We start from the raw sequence: 13,927 nt of genomic DNA, 5'->3' as shown, positions 1-13,927 counted from the left end.
CCTATCCCTCAGCACCTTTTCCATCAACTTGCCTACCACCGAAGTAAGACTAACTGGCCTGTAATTCCCAGGGTTGTTCCTATTCCCTTTCTTGAACAGGGGCACAACATTTGCCACCCTCCAATCACCTGGTACCACCCCCGTCAACAGAGAAGATGAAAAGATCCTTGCCAGCGGTTCTGCAATTTCATCCCTTGCTTCCCATAACATCCTTGGATATACCCCGTCAGGCCCGGGAGACTTGTCTATCTTCAAGTTATTCAAAAACCCCAACACATCTTCCCTCCTAACGAGCACTTCCTCGAGCTTACCAGTCTGTTTCACACCGTCCTCTTCAGTAATACACCCCTTCTCATTCGTAAATACCGAAGAGAAGTACTCATTCAAAACCTCACTTATCTCTTCCGGCTCAACACACAGTCTCCCGCTATTGTCCTTGACCGGACCTACGGTCCCCCTAGTCATCCTCATATTTCTGACATACGCGTAAAAGGCCTTGGGGTTTTCTTTTATCCTACCCGCCAAGCATTTTTCATGCCCTCTCTTAGCTCTCCTAATCCCTTTCTTCAGATCCTTCCTGGCCATCTTGTATCCCTCCAGAGCTATGCCTGTGCCCTTTTTCCTCAACCTTATATACGCATCCTTCTTCTTCCTAACAAGACTCTCAACCTCTCTTGTCAACCACGGTTCCCTCACATGACCATCCCTTCCCTGTCTGACAGGGACATGCTTATCAATGGCCCCTACTATCTGCTCCTTGAAAAAGTTCCACATTTCGACTGTGCCCTTCCCTGCCAGCATATGCTCCCAACTTATGCTCCTCAGTTCCTGCCTGACAGCATCATATCTACCCTTCCCCCAATTGTAAACCTTGCCCTGTTGCACATACCTATCCCTCTCCATTACCACAGTGAATGCTACAGAATTGTGATCACAAGACGTCTTGCATTGTGGTTCATTCTTACTTTGTATTGACTATACCACCACCCCACCCCCCCACCCCCACCCAATATGGTGTTGTGTGCAAATTAAAAAATTGTACTTTTGATTCCTGAGTCCAAATCCTTAATGTACGTTGTGAACAAAAGTGATTCGAGCACCAATCCCTGTGGTACACCACTTCCCATCTTTTGCCAGTCTGAATAGCTTCCCTTTATCTCTTGTCTCTCTTTTTTCTATTTTGTCGCCGGTTTGCTATTCATTCTGTTACCTGTGCCCTGACTTCACTTACTCTGACCTTAGTCAGGAATCCACTATGCAGTACCTATCAAAGACCTTTTGAAAATCCAAATGTATTACATCTACCACATTATCCTTGTCTACTCTTTCTGTTACTTCGACAAAGAATTCAATAAGGTTGGTCAAACATGCCCTCCCCTTTTGAAATCCGTGCTGACAATTTATTGTATTTTTAGTATTTAGATGTTTTTCTATTATATTTTTTGAGTAAATATCCCATTATCTTTCCTACCACTGACATTAAGCTAACTGGTACCTGGACTTATCTACCTTCCTTTTTAAATATAGGCATTGCAGTAACTGTCTGCCAGTCCTCTGGCACTATTCCCTTTTCTAATGAATTGTTATGTATATGTAATAGCTTCTCTGCTATCTCTTCCCGAACTTTTAATATGCGCCGACACTCTTGGTAAAAGCCACTTTAGGCTCCACTGATGGCTCAGTTGATAAGTGCCTGACTTAATGTGGAACTGAGCCACAGGTTCGATCCACAGTCTATGTTGGATTAGCTGGTCTCATGAAAATGTATGAAGCTCAGGCTGAATTGAAAGTGCAGAATTTATCTTTGCTTTATAAGCTTTACTGATAATTCCTCATCCTGGATCATGATAATTAACTGAAGCAAATGTAGAAATGGTTACTAGCTGTAATTAATTACAGCTTAATGGTGTGAATCATATGATGAGCTCCAGTTTAAAAGAAAACCAGTGGAATAAATTGAAAATCAGACCATGTTTAGACTAGTACAAGAATTCTGCCACTTCTATGAGAAATCATTGTAACTAACTTGGACATACAGTTCTTGCACAGTGTTTCTATTCTCAAAAGACCTTCGTTGAGGTTCCATCCCCGCTGTTTTAGATACATTACAACCCTTAATGTATTGTGTGGGTGACTGACTTGACAGCAAGTACGAGCAGGCTATTTGACTGGGATGAGCATCAGAGCCTGTTCGCATCTGACATCCCCACATATGGGTGCATTTCAGTAGGATAGTGATCAGGCATGAAGCCTTTGTGAAGCACCTTGGTATGTTTCTCTACATTAAAGGTGTTATATAAAATCATAGGAAGTTTAAGGCACAGAAAGAGGTCACTTGGCCCATTGTGTCTGTGCCGGCCGAAAAATGATCCAACTATTCTCATCCCACCTTCCAGCATTTGGTCCGCAGCCATGCAGCTTACGGCACTTGAGTAACATAAAGTTGCTCTTCATATTTCCCCTCTTACCCAGGGGTACTGAAGGCACTTGTAGCTCCCTTCTGAGGTACTGCTATTGAGATCAGCTAACTAGGCATACATTGAGGACTGCATCTTGGATTTTTGTGTCCTGTACATTCATTTGTATCTTTGTCACCTTGCGGTTCAACTTTTTCAATATGTTCCTCCTCTGCCCTTGCAGCTCTGCCCTAGATTAATTCCAAAACATCCAGTGAAGTGGATTATAATCCTAGGCCCTTTTTAGGACCATCCTTGATGAGGTGTACTCTCACTTAGGGTTGAGAAGGACAGATCTTACAGACACTTGAAGAACTGATCTAATTCTCCCCAAAGGAAATGATGCAGCTGAGAATAATACTGTCCTCCAGATAGACTTTTTCACAAGTTTTAGCTAGATTAAAATAACCCTGATATAAGGGTCCAGGCATCTCTCCTTAATAATGTACCTCCCCACTGAAGAGTACCTGGAATAAAAACAAGAAATGCTGGAACCACTCAGCAGATCTGGCAGCATCTGTGGAAAGAGAAGCAGAGTTAACGTTTCGGGTCAGTGACCCTTCATCGGAACCTGGAGTTGGGTTCTCGAGTTTGGGATATAGAAGACTGTATGAGACAATATAATTTCTAAACCATATTCTTTCTTTCTTTTGGGCCTCCTTATCTCGAGAGACAATGGATACACGCCTGGAGGTGGTCAGTGGTTTGTGAAGCAGCGCCTGAAGTGGCTATAAAGGCCAATTCTAGAGTGACAGTCTCTTCCACAGGTGCTGCAGAGAAATTTGTTTGTCAGGGCTGTTGCACAGTTGGCTGTCCCCTTGCGCCTCTGTCTTTTTTCCTGCCAACTACTAAGTCTCTTCGACTCACCACATTTTAGCCCTGTCTTTATGGATGCCCGCCAGCTCTGGCGAACGCTGGCAACTGACTCCCACGACTTGTGATCAATGTCACAGGATTTCATGTCGCGTTTGCAGATGTCTTTAAAGCATATAAAGGTTTGTTAAAGAACCAAACATGCAATTGTCATTTTGTGGGAAAGTCAATCGCAACATTAATATTTCTAGGAAAAGAAAGTATAATCTTGATCCTAATAGTGAATCCAATTATTAAGTCTAAATGCTGTTAAGAGTAAAATATTTCAGATATCCATCAACATTTAAAGTAATATTTATCTTAAATCCCTGAGTTAAAAGCTACAGTTTTGCGAGAAACCTCAATCCCAATTAAGGGGAGAATGATCACCACCGCACTCCAGTAGAAGTACCTTTACCGTGAGAAACAATGGAGTTCCAATGTTTATACTGTTTCTAAGCTGCATAACTAAATTTTTAAGGTATTGGGGTGTTACATCTTTGCAAATAGATTCATCCCCTCTATTTCCCAAATAAGGCTGTATAACTGCTAATTTCTAATTAAAATCTACATTGTTTAATTTCTGAGAAAAGGCTGAGCCAGCAGAATGTGAGTCGAGATGCTGGTCAACATCCTTGGAGCCAGCAGAATGCTGGAAGTTGCAAATGATGGTAAATTCCCTGGTCACCCAATTGTGTTTTAAGATTATAAACTTAGTTTCCTGGATTCAGTTGACAGGCCCATCTGTAGAAAATTATGTTATCCATTATTATAGTGTAGTAAGTTACAATTATTTATGAAACCTGTATTATTAGTGCCTTACTGAGGTGATGATGTTCATGACTTTTGAGGAGCAAGTTCCTGTTTTCAGAAAGTGTCATTGTGTTCTATGAACAGGCAATGATGCAGCATCCTTGACCACAGTGGCATGTCCAGGCATGCCTATGAACTTCTTCTAACCTTTCAGGCAGATCGATCCTGCTTTTAATTTTTGTAATTCCTAATTCATAAGAAAAGTAATTCTTTTAACTCAATATGGACGGATTTCTTCACACCAGAACTCTTTAGCCTATATTTTTTTTTATTTCCAAAATATACTTTATTCATAAAAATCTGTAAAAATTACATTGCCAAACAGTTTCCAAACAGCACCAAAAAATACAAACATTGCAAGGGAGATCAGTTTCCTTCAATACTGTCATGAGTTTCTTCCCAACCCTTCCGTTTCACAATTGTCATGTCAATTACAGTTTTACATTTACAGCAATTGAGAATATTAACGATACATTTCGAGGGGTTTCCCATGGATCCAGCCCCTCAGTCCAGCTTGGTGGGGGAACCTTACACTGTGGTCTTTCCCCATTGAGCCTTTGCTGCGGCTGCCCCAAGCTTTAGTGCGTCCCTCAGCACGTAGTCCTGGACCTTGGAATGTGCCAGTCTGCAACATTCGGTGGTGGACAACTCTTTGCGCTGGAAGACCAGCAAGTTTCGGGCAGACCAAAGGTCGTCTTTCACCGAATTGATAGTCCTCCAGCAGCAGTTGAACTCTTTAGCCTGTATCTTACTTCAGACAAGGAGACAAAAAACTGGCCACCACTGCCTCCCTGTCTCCCATTCATTGATGTCAAAATTTGCATCCCCACCTTTAAGTCCCTCCGTGAACTTTAGGTTCCCAACCTTTCTATTATTCTTGAGTCACAAATCTCAGTAATCATCATTATTTCATCTTCCAATTCTTGTTTAATGTGCATTTCCCTTCACCATTGTTAGCAGGATCTTCAACATTAATGTCCCTGCACTCTGGAATTCTGTTCTTAACCTTATAGTTATAGAGATACAGCACTGAAACAGGCCCTTCGGCCCACCGAGTCTGTGCCGACAAACAACCACCCATTTATACTAATCCTACATTATTCCCATATTCCCTGCCACATTCCTACCGTTCTCCTACCACCTACCTACACTAGGGGCAATTTGCAATGGCCAATTTACCTATCAACCTGCAAGTCTTTGGCTGTTGGAGGAAACCGGAGCACCCGGCGGAAACACATGCGGTCACAGGGAGAACTTGCAAACTCCACGCATGCAGTACCCAGAATCGAACCCAGGTCGCTGGAGCTGTGAGGCTGCGCCATTGTGCCGCCCCAAAAATCTTAAAATAAAATAAATAAAAATGTAAAAAAAACTCTTGCTATCCCTTTCTCCAAATCCCCCACCTGCAAAAGCCTCCTCCTATCCTGCCTCTTTAACTCTGTCTTCAGACACCCCAAATAACGTCTCTCCTGCTGCCTGCTCAGTCTTCACTGCTTTCTCCGTAAAGAGCCTTAGGACATTTTATTATGTGAAAGGCATAACAGAAATATTAGTTGTTTTGGTTCTGCTCTATGCAGTGGATTGGAATAATTTCAGAGATATCATATGCAAATTATCATCCCCTGATCTCCATCTCAACAAATAATTCCTAATGACAATATGCTTTGAAATGCAAGTAGAAAGAACTGGTATTGAAGTGCAGATCAGCTCTTGAAGAAGAAATGTGGAGCCTTTCACCTTGCAAGGAGGTCCTAAAGCACTTCACAGCTAACAAGTTACTTTTGAAGTGTTGTGATGTAGGGAAATGTAGAAGCCAATTTTTGCAAGACCCCACAAACAGCAAAGAGGTAGTTTACCATATAATCTGTAATCTTTGCTGCGTTGCCTTGGGGGTGAAGGACACCAAGAGGACTCTTTTGTTCTTTTTTGAATAGTGCCATGGAATATGGGAGGGCAGTCAGGGTTTTGGTCATCATTGTCAATGACGACACACCAATATATAAAACGTCTTTTTAATGCAGAACAATCCTCCAAGGCGTTTCACCAAAAAAGTAATCAGGCAAACATCAATGCTGAGCAAAGAATGAGTTAGTATTAAGTGAATGTCTTAATAGAAGCAGAAGAGTGTGGGAATGGAATTCCAGAGAGTGGGGCTTACAGAGATGAAGAGACATCCATCAATGGTTAGTCAATAGGCATAGGGATGTACAAAAGGCCATATTTGGAGGAATGCAGAGTTTGCAGAAGGTTGAGGGCTGCAGAAGGCTACATAGATGGGAAGGAGGGTTGAGGTTGGGATTATGTATGAGGCTGTCAAGGGATTTAGTCATAGAGTGAGATTTTTAAATTTATGGTGTTGTGGGTAGAGAGCCAGTATAGCTCAGCAATGATGGGGTGGCAGATAAGTGGTGCTTTTAGATGAGTTGAAGTTTATGGGATGGTGGAGAATGGAGGGGGCATTCAATTTTTTTTCCTGGCCAGCCTTCCAAGTGATGAGCTAGATATTGGCTGGGAGCACAATTTATATTTTATCTGCTGTGCAGAATGCATTAATTTCTGAAGTATGGATATCAATGAGAGGAACTTACTTTTGATCCATGTAATGCAGCTATAAGATTTAATACCTTGTTTCAATACCACAGAAATATTGTACTCAAAACGATATGCTATTGCTAATGAAGTGACACCACAGTGAACCAGTGTAATAAAGGAGATGCAGAGTATCAAAATTAATATAAATATGTTACAAGGCGTTTTGATAATGTGCCTTCAGCAGCTCCTTCGATGTCATCTTCAATTTAATTAAATTCACACATGACACTTCTTTTCACATGCATGAATGCAAAGAAATAGCCTGTGCCTGCTTCTCCCACCACCCACCCCCCAGCAATAATATTCTTAACACTTTACAGTCTCTTTTTGTTTCCCTCTGGAATTCTACGCCAAACAGTCAGAGCAAAATATTAATTTCATAGATGGTCCAAGAGGAATTATTAACTGTTGTTAGCAAGACGGGAAACTCACCAAGGGAATAACCTATTTTTTAAGTGTTATGGGATATAATTAACATAATACTCAGCTGAGCAACCTCCCTGGTTTTCAAGCTTCTGTTTGCAGTTTTCTTTAAAGAGAAATTATCCCTCTCTGTTAATCTATTTTCTATTAAAGATTTAGTAGTTTTTATTGCATTAAATGCTACAATTAAGTAAACAATATTTTCTGGTGTGTTAAGTGATGGCCTTGGCTCGTGGTAGCACACTTTACTTCATCAGAAGGTTGTAGGTTCGTGTTCCACTCCAAACATTTGAGTACATAATCTTGGCTGACACTTCAGTATAGTACAGAGGCACTGCTGCACTCAAAAGTGTCATCTGATGCTTGATAGATCCCACCTCCATCTGTACTTTTCTCCACCTCTCTACAGCCTTTGAAGCAGTTGGCACACCATCTTCCTTCAATGCTTATTGACATCATCCTTAAGGTGGATCTGTGACTGTTCCTCCAATTTTGGCTCCTTGCTCATTCCCAATTTTCCTCTGTCATTCTTGGAGGGTGATGAAATAAACAATGAACTGGAGAAATTATGAAATAAAAGTCAACTGTTGAACTGAACCACAAGAAAATGGGCACGTTTGTACTAGAGACAAAATGGAGTCGAGATCGAGTGACCATCCTCTACTGTCAATAAACATATCCATCTGTTGAGGATGAAACTTGTTAACCTCGTCCAAATTAGCTCTGGAGAGAACCCATTGAAATTGAAAGGAGCCCATTACATATTGATGACTCCTATCTACAGGAACGGACTAAGAAAAGGTTCGGTAGACAGACTGACTCCACAACCCAAACCAGGATGAATAGGTGTGAAGTAGCAGAATGGTCTCCATCCAGATGTCAAGAGATAACAATGATTTCCAAATCTTGGACCATTGTGTGGTTACACCAGAGGAGAGGGCCCATTGTCACCTGTCAGAAACTCAAATGTAATGGATTTTTACCTTAAAAGTTAGCTCTCTGGAGAGAGAGGGGAGATCAACCAAAGACCACAGAAAGCTAGTTCCAGCTAAAGGCTGAGAGATACAGTCCAGCTAAACAGAAAATCCTGCTGAATAACAACTTGAACAACCACTGTAGCAGAGAAATTGCAAAGCGATTTTGAGACTCTCCATCTGTGAAAGTAAACCAGATCTGCACCACCAACTTTGGGCTGCATTTTAACCACAGAGGTCTGCAACACTTCAGCAACTCCAAGACAAAGAACATTCAGACCTGCAACACCATTAGAAATGTTTTTCCCGAAAGAAACTCTGAAGGTTCTTTAAGCAATGCACCTTTGTAAAGTAATTTGGACTTTAAATCCATCCTACGCTTTTCTCTCTATCTATCTATCCTTGTGTATACATGTGTTATCTTTCTCTCTCTTAATTTGCGAGAAAATCTATCATTTGTCTTTTTATTTGATCCTAAAACACTCGGGGACTAACACACCATTTCTTTTTACCAAAATGCTATCTGCAGTCAGTTGGGAGGTGAAATGTGGATGCCACCTACAACGTTTACCACCTGTCCATAATACATCGCTCCAGCATTGGGGGCCATAACTTCAGCTGCTAAGGCCAGAAACTCTGAAATTCCCTCCCTAAAACTCTCCTCCTCTCTCTCTTGCTTTAAAATGTTCCTTAAAACTACCTCTTTAACCAAGCTATTGGTAACCTGTACTAATATCTCTTTATGTGGCTCAGTGTCAACTTTTGTGCTATAATGCTCCAAAAAGCACCTTGAGGCATTGCCGGACCAGGAATCAATATAGGGGTGATGGGTGAACAGGACTTGGCATAAATTAGTATAGGAGCAGCAGGGTTTTGGATGAGCTCAAGTTTATGGAGGGTGAAAGTTGGGATGCCAGCCAGGACAACATTGGAATAATTGAGTGTAGAAGTAACAAAGGAAATGGATGAGGCTTTTGGCAGTGGATGAGCGGAGGCAGGAGTGGAGACGGGCAATGCTACAGAGGTGGAAGTGACAGTCTTGGTGACGAAGTGGATATGGGGTCAGAAGCTCAGCTCGAGATCGATTAGGATGCTAAGGTTGCGAACAGTCTGGTTCAGTAGCCAGGGAGAGCACTGTAATCTTTGGCTCGGGAGAAGAGTTTGTAGCATGGAAAGGAGATGATTGCTTCAGTCTTCCCAATATTTAATTGGAGGAAACCTCTGCTCATCAGTACTCGATGCTGGACAAGCAGTGTGACGAACCAGAGCGAGTGGAAACTTTGAGAGAGGAAATGCTGAAGTAGAGCTGGGTGTCCACAGTGTACGTGTCGAACTTTTTGCAGTACCATTAATCTCTGATATGGAGAATTCATTTGAAGAGTTGGCATCGATCCTGCACATCAGCATCAAAATTATACTTGGAATAAAAGCAAAATATATTGACATTTTGTCTATTAAATCATCAGTTAATATTAGCTATTGAATTCTACACTAAATGTGTAAGTATATAATTGCCCCAGTTGATTTAGTTTGAAATGCTACATTTCAGTTGGCAGGATGTTGTACCCTTTGTCCTTGTAATTGGGATATCAGCACAACATAGGAACAAAAGAATTGCTAGATGCCAAAAGACCAAGTTTCATCTAGTCCGCCTGCTACCATCCTGGTAGTCACATGAGACAATGATAATGGAGTTGTTGACTAATCATAGCAATCAATTTTTATCAAATAGTCTACAATAGACTCAGACATTATCCAAGCACCACCCCAGTGATGGAAAACTTTAGGAACCAAAGTTACCTTTTTCCTACCAAGCATGCTACACTTACCACATGTCACATTCCAAATAACTCATATACTGTATCCCAAAATTTTATTTTCTGAAAGAAATATGTTTAATTTGCATTTGATTGAATCAATGTGCTTCCGGTATCTCCCTAAGGAGCCTGTTTCATAGATTAACCACCTACTGGCAAAAAAAAATTTCTACAGATTAGTTTTAGATTTAACCCTTTTCAAGTGCAGGCCATGTCTTCTGATTCTACTGTCCCATGTACATATTGCTGACAGCTGTATGTAAAACCATTCACCTGAAAGACTCTACTTTGCAGCAAAAATGTTACTTCATCCTACAGTTAATATTGTTCAAGTTATTTCACATAAATTTGTCAGCCGTGGCTCAGTAGCACTCTTGGCTCTGAATCACAAGGTTTCCAGGTCAAGTTCCACTCCAAGACTTGAGCAGAAAAATCAAGGCTGACACTCCTGTACAGTACCGAGGGAGAGCTGCACTGTAGGAGGTGCTGTCTTTCGAATGAGACGTTAAACCGAGGCCCAATCTGCCTGCTCGGGTGGATGTAAAAGATCCCGTGGCACTATTTTGAAGAAGAGCAGAGGGGTTACCCCGGTGTCCTGGCCAATATTTATCCGTCAATCAACATTACAAAAACAGATTATCTGGTGATTGTCACAATGCTGTTTGTTGGAGCTTGCTGTGCTCAATTTGGCTGTCGCGTTTCCTTCAACAGTGACTACACTTCAAAAGTACCTCATTGGCTGTAAAGTGCTTTGAGATGTCTGATGGTCATGAAAAGTCCTATATAAATGCAAGTCTTTTATTAATAACTGAGCATGTGAAAGTTAGACATGAACATGAAAGAATTGAAATAGGGTCTGATTTTTTTTTTTAGTATGATGCCAACCGAAAGCTATTATATCTAATGCTCTGTCCAACAGTTCAAAAGACTTTCCAACTGGCTCATATAGAAAAGATCCAAATTATTCAGACTAGCCCTATTCCGAAAATAATATTTTTATGACACTGTTGCAGAGGACTATCAAGTGATAAATTGAATTTTTTACAGGTAAGGCATGACCAAATGAAATAATAAAATCATTACAACTTACTCTCGGAGTGTCACATATTACAAATGCACTTACTGAAATGTCTATCTTCCTCATTTTCAATTTAATACATAGAATAATAACCGCTGATAAAGTCATGGAGGGTGGTGCCAAGCTAGACTAGGTAAATCAGAAGGGTGATTCTCCAATATAGTTTACATGCCTAAGCATATGGTCAAGGGCCAGATGAGTTAAACCCCAGGAGCCGAGTGCCTATCCTATCATCGTGTCACTTTCAAATGGTGCATCAGTGCCAAAGTCCATATCCAATCTCATGCCAGTTCCGATGTTGCTTGTGCTCCTGGCCTAACTCCCACTTTCCACCCTCTGCAAACTTGAACTAATCCAAAATGCCCATATCCTATAATGGGACAAGTCCCGTTCACCCATCTCACCCCTGTACTCGCTGACCTGCAGTAGCTCCCAGTTTGAAAGACCTCAATTTTAAAATTCTCATCCATGTCTTTGAATTCCTCCATGGCCTCACCCCTCCCTGAGTCTGAAACTTCCTCCGGCCGTGCAACCTTCCAATCCTGGCCTCTCGCACATCCCTGATTTTCTTCACTCCACCATTGGTGGCTGTGCCACCAATTCCCTCCCTAAACCTCTCTGTCTCTGAGAATTAACTTTATCTGAAACCAATCCTGTGAAGTGTCTTGGGATCTTTTTAACCTGTTAAAAATGCTATTTAAATGCAAGTTGTTGTACAAGTATATGGTTGTCTCTTGTGGTCTTAAATTGTTTTTGTTCTTTCCATTTAATATTTCGGTCTGATGAATAGCTCACTGGACACCGTATCTTCTCATTAATCCTAATCAGGTCACTTACAGCCTTATAAATTATATTAACTGGTGACTGTACCTTAATTAACAACAATTGCATGGTTCTTCTTCCAACTCTAAGACTGCAGCTTCAGGTATGCATGCTTTCTTATCCTGTACAACATGTGGTCTTCACAGGCCTGTAATCTCCAAAAGCTGAAGAACATTTAGCATGGTTTACAGAGGTAGCTTTCATCCATTGTTCAGCAAATGCAATATCAACTTTAATGAAAATACTGTTGAAGATTATAATTTATGTTTTTATGGTCTCATATTAACTTCCCCTCTTTAAAATTCCCATTGCCATGCATCATTTCCTAAGTTTGAGAGCTAATTAGCAACATACAGGTCTCTACTGGTGCCTCTTTTGAAGTAACTGGTTTAAATGGCACAAAAGTGATCTAAAATAACTCGATTTCATTTAATCCCCATCATGCATGTCTGTAAAGAAGTATCACCTCATCTTTAGAATCTTATCGCAATGAAGATCAGGCTGGTTTTACAATGAATGGGTGATCTACTCCGCCCTATTAACCCGCCTGTGGTGATGAAAATTCACCCAAAAATAAGAAGCCATTAGTAGCTCTCCAAAAAGTTACCATCTGCTATATATAACCACTAGGACACAATCAAAAAATTCGGAGAAGATTCAGCAGCTATTCCCTGTGCCAGCTCTTTGAAAGAGCTGTTCAATTAATCTCATTCATCTGCCCTGGCCTCTTAGCCCCACATATTTTTCCCCTTCACGTGTTTATCCAAATTGTTTTTGAAAGTTATTATTGAACCTGCTTACACCACCCTTTTATGTAGCGAATTCCAGATCTTCATAACTCACTGCTTAAAAATATTCTCCTCATCCTGCCTTTGCTTCCTTTGCCAATTACCTTAAATTGGTGTCCTTTGATGACCAACCCTTCTGCTGTCAGTGGAAACAGCTTCTCCTTGTTTACTGTATCAAAATCCTGATTATGTAGAAGACGAATGATGAAACCCAAAGGAGATTTTGGGAATTGAATTCCCAACCTATCATCAGGCTTTAGCTGTGGTTCCTTCACAAAATTGAAGGGGGTCGAGTGGTGTTGGAAGAGAGAGATAGAGGGATGCAACTTGTGGAAGACATATCTTGTGCGCTCATGTTTTTACAGAGTCAGACATGGCTGATTTTGACGGCAGAAGCTCCTTGCTCTACAGATTCAACCAAAAGAGCGTGAGTACGGTGAAGGACATGATCTCCTTGAAGTTCAAGTCGTTACAAAGTGATGGAGTGGTCCTGCATGGAGAGGGGCAACGAGGAGATTACATCACATTGGAGCTGAAGAAAGGCAAACTTTCACTGCAGATCAATCTAGGTATGGATCTTGATTATTTTAAGCAATATAGTGGAGTTGAGTTTACAAACAGATCAGCTGTGATCTTGTAGAATGGTGGAGCAAGCCCGAGCAGCCGAATAGCCTACTCCTGCTCCATGTTCATATGTTTGTATGTTCCTTGCACTAACTGCTGGAAGTGAGGGTGGAGGGACAGGGGTTAGGTGTTTAAGAAGACTGTTTGAACATCCATTCGACCCCTCCACTATTCAGTAAAGCTATGGCTGATCTGATCATGATCTCAACTCCACTTTCCTGCCTGCACCCCCCCTATCCCCCCCTCCCCCCCCCTACTCCCCCATAACCTTGACTCCCTTGTAGATCAGTAGAGAAAAGAAGCTGGGGTTGTCATTCTAGGATGATCTTGGAATAGTGAACAGTTTTAGCAGATGAAAGCAGGACCCAATTGTGTTTTATGTTGTCCAACCAGATCTGGCAGTGGATGGCTAAACCAGTTATCCGTCATATCTTTTCAAGTCTGCATGTCTTAGACTTGAAGGAGCAGAGATGAGGGTCATACTGGAGGAGTGGCCAGGGTGAGAGAGAGAGAATAATGGTTTTATTGGGGATTCGGGCATCAAAGGTCGAGGTGAGGGTGCAGTTGAGCAAATCAGTAGCTGCAGAAATATTGAGGCAAATGGAGGGCTAAAGGCTGGACAGTTGGGATTCTGAAAGTGCAGTTGTATGTGAATTGGGGGATAATTTTTCCAGAGACAGATATAGAA

The 13,927-nt window shown here is 41.4% G+C and overlaps 1 protein-coding gene across 2 annotated transcripts in view; it reads left to right on the top strand.

The window, feature by feature from the left end:
• The window catches only part of LOC137371882 (contactin-associated protein-like 5), a 761,481-nt gene that overhangs the window by 71,371 nt on the left and 676,183 nt on the right, over nt 1–13,927 (top strand). Inside the window, exon 2 of one of the 2 annotated variants that reach the window (XM_068034863.1) lies at nt 12,981–13,184. In XM_068034863.1, coding sequence (XP_067890964.1) covers nt 12,981–13,184 — 204 coding nt within the window. The remainder of the gene's footprint in view (nt 1–12,980; nt 13,185–13,927) is intronic. The other variant, XM_068034865.1, reaches the window with a different exon arrangement.

This window comes from Heterodontus francisci, chromosome 7 (assembly GCF_036365525.1).
Source record: "Heterodontus francisci isolate sHetFra1 chromosome 7, sHetFra1.hap1, whole genome shotgun sequence".
NCBI lineage: Eukaryota > Metazoa > Chordata > Chondrichthyes > Heterodontiformes > Heterodontidae > Heterodontus > Heterodontus francisci.
This window is presented reverse-complemented; position numbering and strand designations above follow the sequence as displayed.